Raw genomic sequence first — 14,838 nt, forward strand, 5'->3', positions numbered from 1 at the left:
TCACAGCTCTTCTTTTTTTACACGGCCCAACTTGCATGTAGCCTCTGTTCTGGAGTTGGACCTTCTCACATACATAAAACATGAGCATGAGGCACCGCTGAACTAACTTCAACATGCAAAGATGGAGGAGAGAGTAGTGAAGTGTTCAGCAGTGGGAACTTTACTCCATCTTTGATGATGCAAGTTGCAGTAAAGTGTGCATCAGAGAGAGAGAGAGAGAGAGAGAGAGAGGGAGAGGGAGAGAGAGAGAGTAAAAGGAACTGATGAAGCCACCTGAATAAGAAGCAAAATGTCCTCCAAGACATATGACAATGTCCAGTTGACCTGATTCAGCTGCTTTGAGGCGTGAAGTGAAGGACAGACGCTCGTCCCAGAGAGGTCAGATATCGGTTTCAGCAAGCTTAGATTAGGTTAGACGTGAATACACAGTCAGTTCATGATGGGCACAGGGGAAGTGATGGTTGGTGGATGTCGCAGGTTGACTCCTGGACCAAGAATTTCCTTTTGGTGTTGGCATTCATTTCCATACAGTTTTCAAACTAAAACACTCACTGCAATCCTCGTCCAGTGTCTCCTCTGGAATATGAAGAACAAATGTAGAAAAAGACACAGACTATACATTGTGGTTTATTGAACATATCATTAATTAGCCTAAAATATGTTGAAAGTTATTTGTCATTTGTCAGTACAGTGCTTTGATGCCACTTCCTTCTCAGTAGTAGTCAGGGCTTGTAGTTTGTTGATCAATATTTGTAGAGCTGGTTTGTTCAAACAAACACAACTATGATAGTCTCGAGTTTTGATATCATTACTTGTGAGAGACTAAATGTTTCTGCATGCCAACGGGTCTAGCTACCAAATATTTCCTTCGATTTAACGTTAGCTTTCGGGTGTTATTATCGCAATAAAAAAATAAAAAAAAGACATCACGCGTGACCTGCGTGTATTGCTGGGTCACTTCCGAAAAACATCCACCAGAGGGCGCTGCTCTGCATCAAAATCTGGGCTGCATTGCAGCTACCTTCTTGACTCTACACTGCCTCTAGCTGCTTTGGTGGTACTGCAGAACTTGGTGTTTAAAGTAGAATATAAATGTGTTTTTAAGTCTGAAAAGATGTTAATGGCGGCCGGTTTTTTCTCCTCATCTTGCACAAATATTAACTACAAGTTGACATTTCACTGAAATCCAAATCCTAAACGGAGTATTCATGAATTTTTTTATTTAATTTTCTTCACAGCCCACATTATCTAAAATCAGTCCAAATCTATTTTTAAAAATGCAACGCATGTTTATGGACTAAATACATGAACTTAATCCCCCACACGCAAAATATATTATTTTAAGATTTTAAACTGAATATCTGTCCAGTGATTTGTGCATAAAAGCAGCTCTTTTGTGAATTTAAATCTAAGAAACTCTTCTTTTTTTTTTCATTGTATATTTTCACGTTTTCTGGCAAGATGTTTATCAATGGGAGAATTCTCTCACGGGGATTATAATTTTGTTTAAAAAGAAATAATTTTCCCTGAGAGCTCATGTCTCCCTCCTGCTGCACAGTTTATTACAGAAGCTCCATAATGGGCGGTGCCACTTCACCCACATGATGCGGAAACTTTCCCAGTCTCAAATAGAAGTTGCTTCAATGAGTCCTCCCCGATTCAGGAACTGAGCCCAAGTATGCTGAAACGACAAGAAGAGGAGCTGGACAAATTGAAAGTTTGGACGTCTGAAAAAGTAAGATGTCAGCTTCACCTGAACTTAAAATGACACGCTTGAATTTGAAACACTTTTGTCAGTTTCGCTTGCAGACATCTGCTGTGTTTGTGCCTCTGCCAGGTCTGTTCCTGATGTGGATCACTGCTGTCCCACCACATTCCCCCTCCCCACACCAGCCTCCTCCCCCCCTCCAGTGGTTCACGCACTGCAACTGTTGGACTCCCCAGTAAATGATTAAACTCATCTCTGTGAGGTCTCCCTCCACCACGTCCTCGCATGCTGCAGAGGAAACATGCAACAAGGTCATTTTATTAAAGTAAAAGCATTGCCCAACGGACACAACCAGTCACTTTCCCTCTTGAAGTCCTAAAGTGGACTATTTCCATTCCTGCAATGCCTCTGCACGCAGTGTGTGCCTGGATTCAGTGGACCTCAGGGTGGAGGAGTTGACCATTAACCTCCCCGTGCTGATTGCAAACACATCTTCACTTGTGAGCAGCTGCTTCTGTTCAGTGACTCCTGAAGCAAAGTTCACTGTCACAGGCAGACGACAGGAGTTCTCTCCCTTCTCCGGACCGGCCACTGTTCTTCTTCGTTGCTGTGGGGCTGAATCTGCAAAAAAACAAAACAAAAAACAATGGCTACAGCCAGTTATGGATACTACAGAGGCACAATATTTCTGGCCATGTTTGTGGGCTACACGCTGTACTACTTTAACAGAAAGACCTTCTCCTTTGTCATGCCTTCGGTCATGCAAGAAATCACGCTAGATAAAGATGACCTGGGTATGTGACGCTTGTCTTTGACTCATTGATTGTTGTTGTTGTTGTTGTTGTTGTGTCTATCCTATGACAAAAGTGACTTTATACAAAACAACATTTGAAGTTAAACGTGCACGTGCATTGACGTATTCACACGTTTCACTTAGAAAAGTGTGTCTCGGGTTTGATCGTGTGCAGCTTCACAAAGAGTTATGTGTGGTCTAACTGTGATTCATGTCCTGCCCAGGCATGATCACCAGCAGCCAGTCGCTGGCCTACGCTATCAGTAAGTTCATCAGCGGCGTGCTCTCGGACCAGATCAGCGCCCGCTGGCTCTTCTCCATTGGGCTGTTCGTGGTGGGGGGCATCAACGTGGTCTTCTCCTGGTCCTCCACGGTGGCCGTCTTCTCTGCCCTGTGGTTTCTGAACGGTATGGGCCAGGGCCTGGGCTGGCCGCCCTGCGCCAGGATCCTGCGCAAGGTACAACCAAGCACATAACGGAAGCTTTCACATAACAGTGCTCAGCTCAAGGTCCTTATTTCGTCTTTTTCTCACTAATCGATGCTTCTTTTTATATGGAAATAGAATATAAACAAGGTGGGATTTAAATGTAGAAAAATAGTAAAAAAAAATTCTATGAATACAGGAAATTAACAGTTGTTTATCTTTCACTCATTTATAGCAATTAATGAGGAAAAACTGTATTTTTATAAATTCAAATATTTATAACAGTAGTAGTTTATAAAATAATTACTTGATAAAATACATATGAATGTTAATGTTGGCCACACAGAGTAGAGTTTAGCGAGAATGTACCTGGATCTATGTGGCGTTTGCATGTTCTACCTGTACATGCACAGGTAGAACATGCACTTCCCAACTCAAAAACATGCATTTCAGGTCAGTTGGTGGCCCTAAAATAACTATAGTGTGACTAATACAATATGTTACTTGGCGAAGATAAATTTAAAAAACCTTTCTGTAAAACCTTACAGCATAAATAAAAGTTTCAGCTGTGCTTATATTTATTGCTTGCTTAAACGTGCAATTTATAGCTTCAAATTATTGTTGTGCACATTTAGTCCACATTGTTCGTTGCCTATATATGTTGCTACCATGTTGGGATCGCAAAGGTATTTCAGAGGACAATCAATTTGAGGACAAGAAAACTTTACAAATGAACAAAAGTAGGATGACTATTGATCAATTTTAACTTTCAGTTGTAACGACGGTAACTTTGATTCCGTTTCCTCTCTTTTCCTGCCCTTCAGTGGTTCGAGCCGTCTAACTTCGGGACGTGGTGGGCCATCCTCTCCTGCAGCATGAACCTGGCGGGCAGTTTAGGTCCCATCATCGCCACCGTGCTGTCCCAGAGCTACAGCTGGAGGACCATACTCTCCGCCTCCGGGCTCCTCTGCTTGGTCGTCTCGTTCCTGTGCTTGCTGGTGATCAAGAACGAGCCTAAAGACGTGGGGCTGCCCAACATAGAGGCGGCGGCAGCCAAGAAGAGCAAAGGAGGCGAGTTGATGATCAGAAATACGTTTTAACCTGTATTTGTTTTTTGTTTTTGACTGGATTGACTGCAGATAACACATCGCTGTGCATTGCCTGGGCGACTAAAGGTCGACGAGTCGGTGGACTCTGCACTCAGTGTGTCCCTCGCATGTTTCTGATGTGGTTGTTGTGTTTCTCGTGCAGTGAGATCGCAGCCATTACAGATTTCTGTTTTTCTTCTTCCCGTCAGGATCCTCCAGCGATGAAAGCACCCTGTCAGAGTTCCTGCTGTCGCCCTACCTCTGGCTGTTCTCCCTCTCCTACCTCGTTGTGTTCGGGGTGAAGACGGCCTGCACAGACTGGGGCCAGCTGTTTCTCATTCAGGACAAGGGCCAGTCCACGCTCATGGGTATGGATGAGGGCGACGGCAGACCGCACCGTAGTCTGCAAGAGAACATCTGCCCAGAGCTCAGAACCACCACTTCCTGTCAGTGACTGTATTCCTGTCCGTAGGTAGCTCATACATGAGCGCGCTGGAGGTGGGAGGCTTGCTGGGCAGTCTGGCTGCAGGGTATTTCTCTGACAAGGCTGTGGCCAGGGTGAGTTTGCTTTTCGTTTGTTCTTCTTGAGTTGTCTATGTGTCTTCACAATCAGCTCTATGCCCCACAACTACCTGTGAAATGTGTCTGTGGGGGATTGACTGAGGAATGTACTGATCTTTTAACATGCCATCGAGTGTACGAGTAATACGACATAACCAAATACCGACGACTCCAAACATTTTCCTTTGTTCTAGAGCAGAGAAGTGAGTGTACTTTCTGAAAAGAGCCACATTAATTGAAGAAATGATGAGCAATGTAAAATTTCTTTAGAATCTGAAGTCCGTTCATCTCCAAAAGTTGTGTTGAGAAAAGCGCTGTGCTTCTCATAAATGTGTCATTACCTTTTTAAAATTACACATTAGCAGTAAAAACTGAATAAACACGTTCGCAACGATCTTGTTTTATGTGATTTTGTTCGTGACACGATCCCCTCGCCTCCGTGTGTTTTTACAGCAAGGACTGAGAGTCTACGGCAACCCTCGCCACTTCATCCTGATCTGCATGATGGCGGGCATGTTTGTATCCATGTACCTCTTCAGAGTCACAGTCACTCCCGACAGCCCCAAGGTGAAGCAGACTTCTTCGATGTGCTGATCCTTAAAAGCAGGCCAGTCTTCCTTCTGATTTCATCTCGCACTTTTAGGTTTGGATTCTCAGCCTGGGTGCCGTTTTTGGCTTCTGTTCTTATGGACCAATAGCATTGTTTGGAGTTATAGCCAATGAGAGCGCCCCGTCCAACTACTGTGGGACGTCGCATGCCATCGCCGGACTTATGGCCAACAGTAAGTCTTCTTTCTTCCGCTGTCCCGTCTCTTACCGATACTGATCTGGGCTTTCTTTGTGTGACACTTATTCACCTGTCGCGACTCATTTGTTTTGCCCTTAGTTGGTGGCTTCCTTTCTGGACTGCCCTTCAGCACCGTCGCCAAACACCACAGCTGGGAAACGGCCTTCTGGGTGGCGGAGGTCGTCTGCCTCATCAGCACCGTCGGGTTCTTCCTGCTGCGCAACATCCGGACCAAGACGGGCCGCGTGCACAAGAAGGAAGACTAAATGCACCTCCAGCCTCGGTGCATCGGAGATAAATACTGTGAGCCTTCATGCTCTTCACATCGTTTCTTACTTAAAAAAACAAATATATATATATATATATATATATATATACACCGCAGTATTACAAGACATGAAACTCAATGTCTTTGGTTTGAAATAAACCTAATGTACAAGTTGTATCTTTGAGTCACTGACTCAACATGTGAATTCAAATAACTGAGTATCTTATATAATGAGCTGAAAGCCTCCTGATGCTTCACTGACAAAAGCACTAAACTGCTTTGAAAGTTCAGTCATATCTGTAAAAAGAACCAACGAATTCAATTACAAGAGATGCAGTATTGTTGGAGTGAGCACAGCGTCCGCAAAGCCTGAAATAAAGGACCCTTTGTTATGTTTTGTAGTCACTTTCACGGTTTGTTTCCTCGGCGCTGGACAGACGCAGCATCACATGGTGTGGAGGATATTCTGTCATTTATTTACAATGTATTTACAATATGATCGGTAAGTGGGATAAAGAAGCAAAACAAAAAAAACACACGTTTCCTTCGAGGCTTTGTACGCCCATGAACAGTCGTTCTCCTGTGGTTTACGATCCGACGCCGAAGTTTCCGGCTTTTTCCGCGACCTCCAGCGCACTCTTCAGATTCTGATCGAACAGCTCACACCTGACGGACAAAAGAAGATCCAAAGCTCAACGTGTTGCACCGGCAGATATTCTGAAGTCCGGTATGACACGATCAGGATCCTCTTCCTTTACCTGATGGGCATTTCTAGGGAATAGAACGGATTCTTCAGGGCGAAATCGGAGTAGATCTCGTAAATCTTCCTCAGGAGCGCATCAATACCAGACTGTCGAGGGTCCGCCATCACAATAAACTTTATCCCTGAGAAAAGAAAGAACAGCAGTGAGTTACAAGAAGCTGTTGAAGTCAACGGGATTTCTAGGAAAGGGGGAGTCTTCTCGGTTCATTTGCTTTACTTTGATTAAAATGTAATTCAAATGTTTGAGTCACGTACTGCCTGCAGCTAAACATAGATTATACATAAATATGAGAAGGAAAGTTCTTTTATAAAACGGATAATTCAGCGTCTCCACTCATAAAAAAAAAACATTTACAAAAATCACTTTCACCACAATACATTTTGAGTGAAACACTGGACTTGAAGAAATGGTCACAAGTTGATCCACTGCAGCTGCTTAATGTCCAAAATAAACGTTTTCACCAACAGAAAAGTTTAGATTTCCTCTGATGTGACTGGATTCAATCATTAAAGAAGGAAACTGAGTCAGAGCTGCAGGGAGAGGATCTGAGCAGTAGACTGTAAATTATTCAAAAATATCATGTGATATATACGTTAACATGAACGTAATTTTTTTTGACTACATTTTAATTCCTGTACTTTTTTAAAATTTGTTTCATTTAAAAGTATAATTTGTATTTTTAACTCATTCTTTTTCACAAAGCTCTCTCGTAAGGATAATCGGAGCGTTCCCATCGCTGCAGAAACCGAGTTTTCATTATTTGATCAAGTAGCAAAGAGAATTAAGTTCTACTCCTGGCGTGAGACGCTGACCTGTGAGAGTCTGGAAGCAGTGCAGTTTGAAGACGTCTGTCTCAAGCATCTCGATACCCGAGCTTCCAACTTCAGGCGACAACTGGGAACCAATCGCAAACAACCTGAGGAAACAAATCAGGAGGGGTTTTTTTAGGGGGGGGGGGGGGGGGGTTATTTTCTCTCTCTTGCCAACGGTCATAACTGGTGTCCGTGTAACACAAAAGACCAAAAAGTCCCTACACATGCTGTGTCACTTGAAACATCGCACCGCAGAAGCTTTACCCTTTTTGATTTCAGCAAATATTTTTTCTCAAGACTGCACAAAAAATGTTCCCTAATTTAATTTTTTGAACAGAAGTGGATGGAAACGTCTGCTCATGATGCAACACGAGTAGAATACCGACACTTCCTCCAAGAAGTGTCAGAAAATGGTCTTATTGGTATGTTCAGGTTATATCAAACTGCAGTTATCTGGTTTATTAACGGAATAGATTCAAGTAATTTCACAAAAAACACTAATTCCATCATAATCTTGGCCGTGGCATTCGTTTCTGTTTCATTCACAGAATCTCTGAGGAGCTGATGAAGAACCCAATGTTTAACACCAACTGTATTTTCTTATTATTTAATCATTTCAGAGGGTGGGAAGCAGTTTTCTTGTGCAAAACCTTTAATACAACCAGATTTCTTTCAGCTCACGGTTGAATGATGTCCCTGTGCGTGGATGAGACTCGAGTGCGACTCACGAGTGGAACATGGAGGCCAGCATCAGCTTCTCGTTGGAGCTGAGACGAGCCCGACCGAAGCGGATAGACACTGGATAGTTGGCGGCGTCTTTCAGGTATTCCAGGATGTCCTTCCCGTCTGCCGTGCTCTTTCCGAGCACATCCGCTCCGTTGATGGACAACAACGCGTGGCCCACTGGGAAAGAAAAACACCAAGGGTTAGAGACACAAAGAGGGCAGGTCAGATCAGACTCTTGTCATTGTGTAAGGTTGTAAACCCTTTATTGTAATATATAACAGAGAAATAAAAATCTAATCCTGAAAATCATTTAAACAGGAAGTGTAAAGCTAGACTTCACTTTGAAGGTAATTTTATTTTGTAATGTTTTTCTTGTGTGTTAATTTGCACCAATTAAGGTGGAGAACTAAGTGACATGCACCCTTTTTAAAAACAGGATTCATTTCACTAAACACATATAGAGTTTTATTTGGAAAATATTCATCTTCTGCATTGAGATTTCAAAAGGCTGAAAGTGTTTAGAGATGAAGACGTACTGCAAATGAGAAAAATGTTCAATATGACCTAAAGTTTGTGAATAAAGTAAATGTGGGTTTTTTTCCTATTCGCTGACAATGACGCCACATTTAATAGAAAAAGCTTTAAACGTATGGAGTTTGAACACATTTTTGTCTCAGAACTGGTGAGCAAATCTCTTTCATTTGCTATTCGACCACATCATGAAAACAATGAGGAACTCAGTGGGCTTAGCACTTCTTTTTTAGACGTTTTGTCTCCCCAATATATCGAACAGGATCAAAAAATGTGATCTATTTGTGATACACTACCTAAAACTCTCCAGATATCTTAAACACGCAGGGTTATTTAGACTACTCGATGTTGGGGATCGTAGCACGATGCTAATGGAACAAGCTCACTGTTTACCTTTGATTCCATCCCTCTGTCCGAACGACACGACCACCTTTTCATCGTGGTGCTTCAGCACCAAGTCCAAAGGATAGCTGAAGGTCTTCTCCGCCTCTGCTCTCGGCACATAGTTGTCATATTGGTAAATTAAACCTCCGGCTTTATTCACCACGTACACACTGAAGATCACCATGTTTGCGGCGTCCTGTCCAGTTTGACAGCGCGCAGTCACGTGACCGAGCCGTCACATATTTATTAAGGCAAAAAACAAAAAAACACTTAATGTTGTTGTAGATGTTAGAATAATATAAATGCATGGTGGCGTAATAGATTTGTGATTAAGGTGATCGTTTTCTATTTTTTCTGGCATTTAAGTGTAAGAACTACAAAACATTGAAAAACTCAAACTCCCATACTTCCCCTGACTTCCGCATGTACGGGTTGTCTAAGGGGCTTCTGCACGGGCCAACTTCCTTTCGCTCCGACATCTTGACGAGGAAACATGGTGAGGAGAGCTACTGCACCCTTAATTCAACAAAATCTAAAATTTCCGCCGTAGTTTCAACCTGACCGGCGCTGTTGCAAGTTGGAATTTGTCGTGCTGAGGTTGTTTTTTCTTACGCCGTGAACATGACCTGCGGATAAAGCACATAATGGGGAGTTTCAGTCCGTTAGCCGAGTTGCTAATCCCACCACGCTTTCAGCTTTCCCGAGTTCACCGTTCATGATCCGAGTACCGTCTATAAACAAGACGTCCACAACAATAATACATTAGGAAACATGTAATCGATCATGATTCTCAACTGAACAACCCCACTTGGTTTTGTACGGATCCGTGTTTTTGGTTGTGTGACGAGCTGGTAGGACAAGGCCGTTTTATGTCGGGACTGACGAGCTCCTCTAAACCTGCCGGATGCTCTTCAGCTGCACGTTTTCACCTTGACTGTACTGCAAACAAGCGTCTTTATCTCAGTCTAATACTCCCTGTACGATCAGGTTGTGACACTTGAACTTGGCCCCTGCAAACTTTAAATGCCCTTCCTTCTGTTTCCAGCCTCCCAAACCGGACAAGAAGAAGGACGCTGGAAAGTCCAAGAAGGACAAAGATCCAGTCAACAAGTCTGGAGGCAAGGCCAAGAAGAAGGTATACACTGCATGGTTGATAAACTTGCCATTAGCAACGTGGCAAATGTATGGAACTTGAAAAGAAAACTGCACCGTTGAGGTTTCCTGACAATGCTTGTGTGATTCTGAGCAGAAGTGGTCCAAGGGAAAAGTGAGGGACAAGCTCAACAACCTGGTCCTCTTCGACAAGGCCACCTACGAAAAGCTGTACAAAGAGGTTCCCAACTACAAGCTCATCACACCCGCCGTCGTATCTGAGAGGCTGAAGATCCGTGGCTCCCTGGCCAGGAACGCTCTCCAGGAACTGCTCGCTAAAGGTGATCATCAGCATTTCAGCTTCGAGCCCCACAGTGTGCTTGTGGTGTGTCCGTGGAAGGAAGGGCTACAACTTTGCTTCAACAAATGTCTCGTGGAGAGACGGGTAATGTGGTTTAATATCAGACAGAAGTGTGGTTTATCTGGATGAAGAGTTGATTTTCTGAGCAGGAAAATTTCATTCACACTTAAATAGGTTGTAATGACAAACTCCTTTGACATTGAAGGAACCTAGACGAGCTAAACAAAGGAGAAAAATGTACATTTTTAAAAGTCGTACAAACTAAGATTTATAAGAGGTTAAATTAAAGTGCTCGGACACATGTATTCTAATCAAGGTCATAAAACATTTTGTGCTGCTTCTTAAAACGGGCTATGGTTCCCTGTCTACGAATAATGTGTTCAAACGTCTGCCAGCTGTGGATTTTAGATTGGCTTGCTAACATTTCTAAGGAAATAATAAAATATAGCTTGATCATGAAACATGTGCTTGATAAATATTTAACGGTGAGGGTAGCTTGAACAAGTTAGCTTCTCAACATAAAAAATAACTTCATTGCAGAAAACCAAATAGCAAGTGAGTGCAGAAGATTAAATTTCGCCTCTTTCTGCCCTTTGGATAACGTTCTGTATGTGACCCTGCAAATCCTCTGCCTAACTGAAGGTACCTTCACCTCTATTTCCTCAAATAAGCCAAACTACTGACTGGAGGTCAGTTACTCTGAATGAGGTCTTGGCAAAATGTTTCAACTCCTGGAAGGTTCAACTCACCACATTTCTTTTGGATGGAGCTGATTGGAGCATTTATAACAATGCTACTTGTCAACTAAGAGAATAAAGTGCAACATTAAGCTCATTCAATGAGCATTTCCCCGAGTCATCAGCAGACTGGCTGTGATGTTTATAGGCTCTCATTGTGAATGCATCCAGGCCGGAGTCGCTCCTTATCTGTTCATTTGTTTCACAGTGACACTGATGTTCCCGGTTGTTAGGCAGCGAGTCTGCTTGTCGTTTTCAATGAGATCATTTGGCCTCATAAAAGCGAAGACTTCACTACAGTAGTGACTGTTTGTCAATATCAAACTGTCACATGTCCGAGTTTAAAGTGTTGGATACCTGCAGCACTGACTCATTATCTTGAGTTAAAGATTTCATTTAATCTTTAACTAAAACAGCCTCTCACGTTTAGATTTTCAAACATTTAATCATCGTCTGAGGAATTAAATTAATCACAGCATGACTTTGTTCTCACTGGACTGTGCGGTTCACAACTATTTTGTTTAGATTAATTTCTTCTCTTGATGTTTTGGTCTTAATTCCTGTATCAACTGAAGTTTTAAATGTTTACCTGGAACAGAGGTGGTGCTTGACTGCATGTGTTCTGCGTCTTGTTTTTCAGGCATGATCAAACTGGTGTCCAAACACAGAGCTCAGCTCATCTACACACGTAACACCAAGGGTGGAGACGAGGAGGCTGCGGCAGAGAAAGCATAATCAGGTGCTTCAAAAGAAAGAAACGGCCTCTCTGTTCATTGTGCTTTTATTTTCTAAGCTGCAGCCATTAACATTCACTTTTGTTTTCTCTCGCAGGTTCTTCAGTTGGTGTCCTGTGATGAGCTGTTTGTAATGAAAGGTGAATAAAAAAAGTAAAAAAAAACACAACCTCAGCTTTTTGTCTTTCTTATGTATCAAACTTGTTAAACATGCAAGTGTAAAATCTTCCCGGTGGTGTAACGTAGAGCTGCTTATCCATCATGTCATATAAGTTGGGTAATCGTTTCAAACGTATTCAACAGCAGGGGTAACGGCCTGTAACATCCAGCTTTTAGTGACGATTCCTGAACGTGATAACATGATCAGGTCTGTGTTGCTTGAAGAGGCAGGATCATCTGAACTGGTTTACATCTCCAGAAGATGAGTCGTTTTTAAAGTTAAACTTTAGAGTCACTGGTCACTCTTCTAGTAATATTACCGCCTCTTTATTCTCAACCAGAACATGTTCAAAGTCCCTTAAATCCTCTTTCTTCCTTGTTCACACATTTGGTTTGAAAAGCAGCAGCTTCTATTCTCCACGTCTTTATATATATATATATATTTATTTACCATTTGAACACATGAACCAGATCGACACATAAAAAGTTTGTGACGGGCTTCCCTGGAAGTCAAGTTTAAAAAGACTGAATCCTGCAGCCGACGTTCTAACATGCTTCAATAGTCCGTTAAAAAAGAAATATGCAAAGAAAACATAGTTTTTTGCCATCAATCTTGCATCGTGCCAAAATACAGAGCTTCTGCCATGTGATTTACTGATCAGCTGTTTGTTACTGAGTTAGTTTAGTTCTACCTCATGAAGAGGTGATCGATTGTAAAGCAATCTTCGATTAAAACAATTGACAAACTTTTTGGCAATAAAATGTCCGAACTGTAACCCAGTATCATGTCAGTCTTGAGTTGAACATACTTTATAAATAACAACTCTAGAGTATGCAGAGTTCAGACAAGTGTTGAAGTTTGTCGTCTTCGGATCTTAATGGAGGCCCAGTCCTCGTCTCACCTTGTCCATTCGTCGAGTCCCTGGAGAAGACACTGGACCTTACACTGCTCGCATAACTTCCATGGCCACTGTCTCTTGGTGTGAATAAATGTGAGTAACAGTGTAAAGTGTGAAGGCAGAACCAAATTAGCTACACAAGGTAAAACTGATATACATTAGTACCTGTCAGAATATACCTGTTTATAGCTCAAATAACAGAATATTGTTTCTTTCAGCTTCCGGAGCTGCGCCTGCTCTGTGGGTGATTCACTGATTCACTTTAATTCTAAATAGTCATTTGTGTTATTTTTTCTAATATTCCACAAACTGACAAGAATCAAAGACATAAACCACACTGAGAAAGTTAGTAAGTAAGAAATCAAGTCTTCCAAGTGTGGGCAGATATTAATAAAGGGCAGAGATTACTGCTTCAATAAAGACCAGAAGTTTAAAGGTGGCCGTTAATGTGGCCGCATGAGTCACGCTGATCCAGATTCATCTCGGTAATAAACCTTTTAACAGCTTCGGCTTAATCTACCTGGTGCGATGGTGTGAAAAGGAAGTCTTAACTCATTCAGCAGATAGAATTCCTTTAAGTGTGTCATACAAGTGAACATGAATATTGTACCAGTATAAAAGCAGGAATACCTGCACAGCTCCTGCAGTGTGATGCCTCCACTTACTGCCAGTAATAGAAACCTTCACATGCACAGTGTTGTTCAGTGTCGTCATCCAGTAGATTTAATGGGACTCTGACTCCACTGATCCAGTTTCTGGTATAAGATTTCCAACTGGGTTTGGGGAGATTCATCATTTATGCTTTCCGTTTGTCTGCCGAAAGCCGCGGGCATCCAGAGGTTATGAGATATTGATAAGAACGCTACTAAATGAAGGAGCTATCTTTGCTGCCAAATGTATGCTCAGGGCAGGATGATGCGCGGCGGCGGCGTGATGGATGCTGTCAGGCCGTCGCTTTGTCACAGCGCAGCAGCACCTCAAGCAGCTCCAGCAAAACAAACTGCAGGTTTCACAGCGGCGACAGACGCACCATCCATCAGCCCGGGAGAGCACAAACACAATCCCCACTCTGACTTCTCATTGTAGTGGCTGTTTAGGATAAAACTGGAACTCGTAGGAGCATTAGGTGCAGATTTCCTCCTTTCACGGTTCCTTTGTGTTTCTATTGTCCTCTGCCTTAATTCTGATCTATTTGAAACACACAATAAAGTTGCAACTGTCTCATCAGGCAAGTTATTTTTAAAAAGTGTTCTTTTTGTGTTGCACTCGTTTAATTGCAAAAACATTTAAACTCATTCAAACTTCAATTTTTCCATTCAAATGAAACTATATCACATAATTTTAACCTTATAGGAAATGCGAAGGAAAAACACGAGTTCACAAAAAGTATTAATCCATAAAAGTCTGTAATAGTTCACAATAACAATGAGTTTTCATGGAGTGTATTGAAAACGATTTGTGTGTTTTTTCATCTAAAATATGACATTAAAAAGAACTGAAATCTTTAAAAAAAAAAAGGATTCTGTTCCAATAATTAGGTCAGATGTAGATGAAAAGCATGTAACATAAAATGTATATGTTTTATTTTAAAAATAGCATTTTTACTGGTATTAACCCTTTGTGGGGCACCTATTCAAATACAGGTTTAATTGAAGAATAATTAGGTTTTATTGACCTTACTTACTTTTTTAAAATTAGTTCCAAAATTGACCAAAATGGCACTTTTGTCAAAAGTATTTCGCTTTTTCTTATCGTGTGTCTATTTTAAACAAATCATTCAGCAACATAGACCTTGTCTAACTCAGAAGCAGTTTGTTCCAGCTGTATGTGTTGGAATAACAGGTCAAACTAGCAGGCGTGTTTGTCACGCTGGCGGCTGTGGAGCATCACGACCAAACGTAGAAAAGCGCCTCCTGAAGTTTGTAGAATTCTGCTGTAAGCATGTTTACATATGAAAAGCAACAAGCATTAGTTAGTTCACATTGCTAATGCCACTTTGTGCTGGCAGAA

At 41.9% G+C, this 14,838-nt stretch overlaps 3 protein-coding genes across 3 annotated transcripts; 2 read left to right on the forward strand and 1 right to left on the reverse strand.

Annotated features, from left to right (window-relative positions):
* Nucleotides 1-1,620: 1,620 nt before the first annotated feature.
* slc37a4a (solute carrier family 37 member 4a) lies at nucleotides 1,621-6,023 on the forward strand. Its single transcript, XM_080458987.1, has 9 exons — nucleotides 1,621-1,735; nucleotides 1,838-2,502; nucleotides 2,726-2,958; nucleotides 3,750-3,996; nucleotides 4,223-4,381; nucleotides 4,486-4,571; nucleotides 5,028-5,141; nucleotides 5,218-5,356; nucleotides 5,461-6,023. Exons 2-9 carry the CDS (start codon nucleotides 2,355-2,357, stop codon nucleotides 5,625-5,627), a joined length of 1,293 nt encoding a protein of 430 aa, XP_080315113.1. The 5' UTR covers nucleotides 1,621-1,735; nucleotides 1,838-2,354; the 3' UTR covers nucleotides 5,628-6,023.
* Nucleotides 6,024-6,084: 61 nt separating this feature from the next.
* trappc4 (trafficking protein particle complex subunit 4) lies at nucleotides 6,085-9,061 on the reverse strand. The gene is made up of 5 exons (XM_080458988.1): nucleotides 8,856-9,061; nucleotides 7,934-8,108; nucleotides 7,206-7,309; nucleotides 6,388-6,514; nucleotides 6,085-6,295 (listed from the first exon to the last, which is right to left on the reverse strand). Exons 1-5 carry the CDS (start codon nucleotides 9,028-9,030, stop codon nucleotides 6,217-6,219), a joined length of 660 nt encoding a protein of 219 aa, XP_080315114.1. The 5' UTR covers nucleotides 9,031-9,061; the 3' UTR covers nucleotides 6,085-6,216.
* Nucleotides 9,062-9,306: 245 nt separating this feature from the next.
* Nucleotides 9,307-11,935, forward strand: rps25 (ribosomal protein S25). The gene is made up of 5 exons (XM_080459963.1): nucleotides 9,307-9,342; nucleotides 9,892-9,981; nucleotides 10,096-10,279; nucleotides 11,677-11,775; nucleotides 11,868-11,935. The coding sequence occupies exons 1-4, from the start codon at nucleotides 9,340-9,342 to the stop codon at nucleotides 11,769-11,771; spliced, it is 372 nt and encodes a 123-aa protein (XP_080316089.1). The 5' UTR covers nucleotides 9,307-9,339; the 3' UTR covers nucleotides 11,772-11,775; nucleotides 11,868-11,935.
* The last annotated feature ends 2,903 nt before the right edge of the window (nucleotides 11,936-14,838 follow it).

This window comes from Lipophrys pholis (genome assembly GCF_963383615.2).
Source record: "Lipophrys pholis genome assembly, chromosome: 3".
In the NCBI taxonomy this organism is placed as follows: Eukaryota; Metazoa; Chordata; class Actinopteri; order Blenniiformes; family Blenniidae; genus Lipophrys; species Lipophrys pholis.

What these genes read in the sequence shown, in the direction of transcription:
- slc37a4a (XM_080458987.1), top strand. Translation starts at nt 2,355, where the DNA reads ATGGCTACAGCCAGTTATGGATACTACAGAGGCACAATATTTCTGGCC. An exon ending in GCTAGATAAAGATGACCTGG is followed by an intron (nt 2,503 to 2,725) that starts GTATGTGACGCT and finishes TGTCCTGCCCAG; the next exon opens with GCATGATCACCAGCAGCCAG. An exon ending in GGGCCAGTCCACGCTCATGG is followed by an intron (nt 4,382 to 4,485) that starts GTATGGATGAGG and finishes TCCTGTCCGTAG; the next exon opens with GTAGCTCATACATGAGCGCG.
- trappc4 (XM_080458988.1), bottom strand. Translation starts at nt 9,030, where the DNA reads ATGGTGATCTTCAGTGTGTACGTGGTGAATAAAGCCGGAGGTTTAATT. An exon ending in CTGCTTCCAGACTCTCACAG is followed by an intron (nt 6,515 to 7,205) that starts GTCAGCGTCTCA and finishes TTCTTTTCTCAG; the next exon opens with GGATAAAGTTTATTGTGATG. An exon ending in TCCCTAGAAATGCCCATCAG is followed by an intron (nt 6,296 to 6,387) that starts GTAAAGGAAGAG and finishes TTTGTCCGTCAG; the next exon opens with GTGTGAGCTGTTCGATCAGA.
- rps25 (XM_080459963.1), top strand. An exon ending in GAGGCAAGGCCAAGAAGAAG is followed by an intron (nt 9,982 to 10,095) that starts GTATACACTGCA and finishes GATTCTGAGCAG; the next exon opens with AAGTGGTCCAAGGGAAAAGT. An exon ending in CCAGGAACTGCTCGCTAAAG is followed by an intron (nt 10,280 to 11,676) that starts GTGATCATCAGC and finishes CTTGTTTTTCAG; the next exon opens with GCATGATCAAACTGGTGTCC.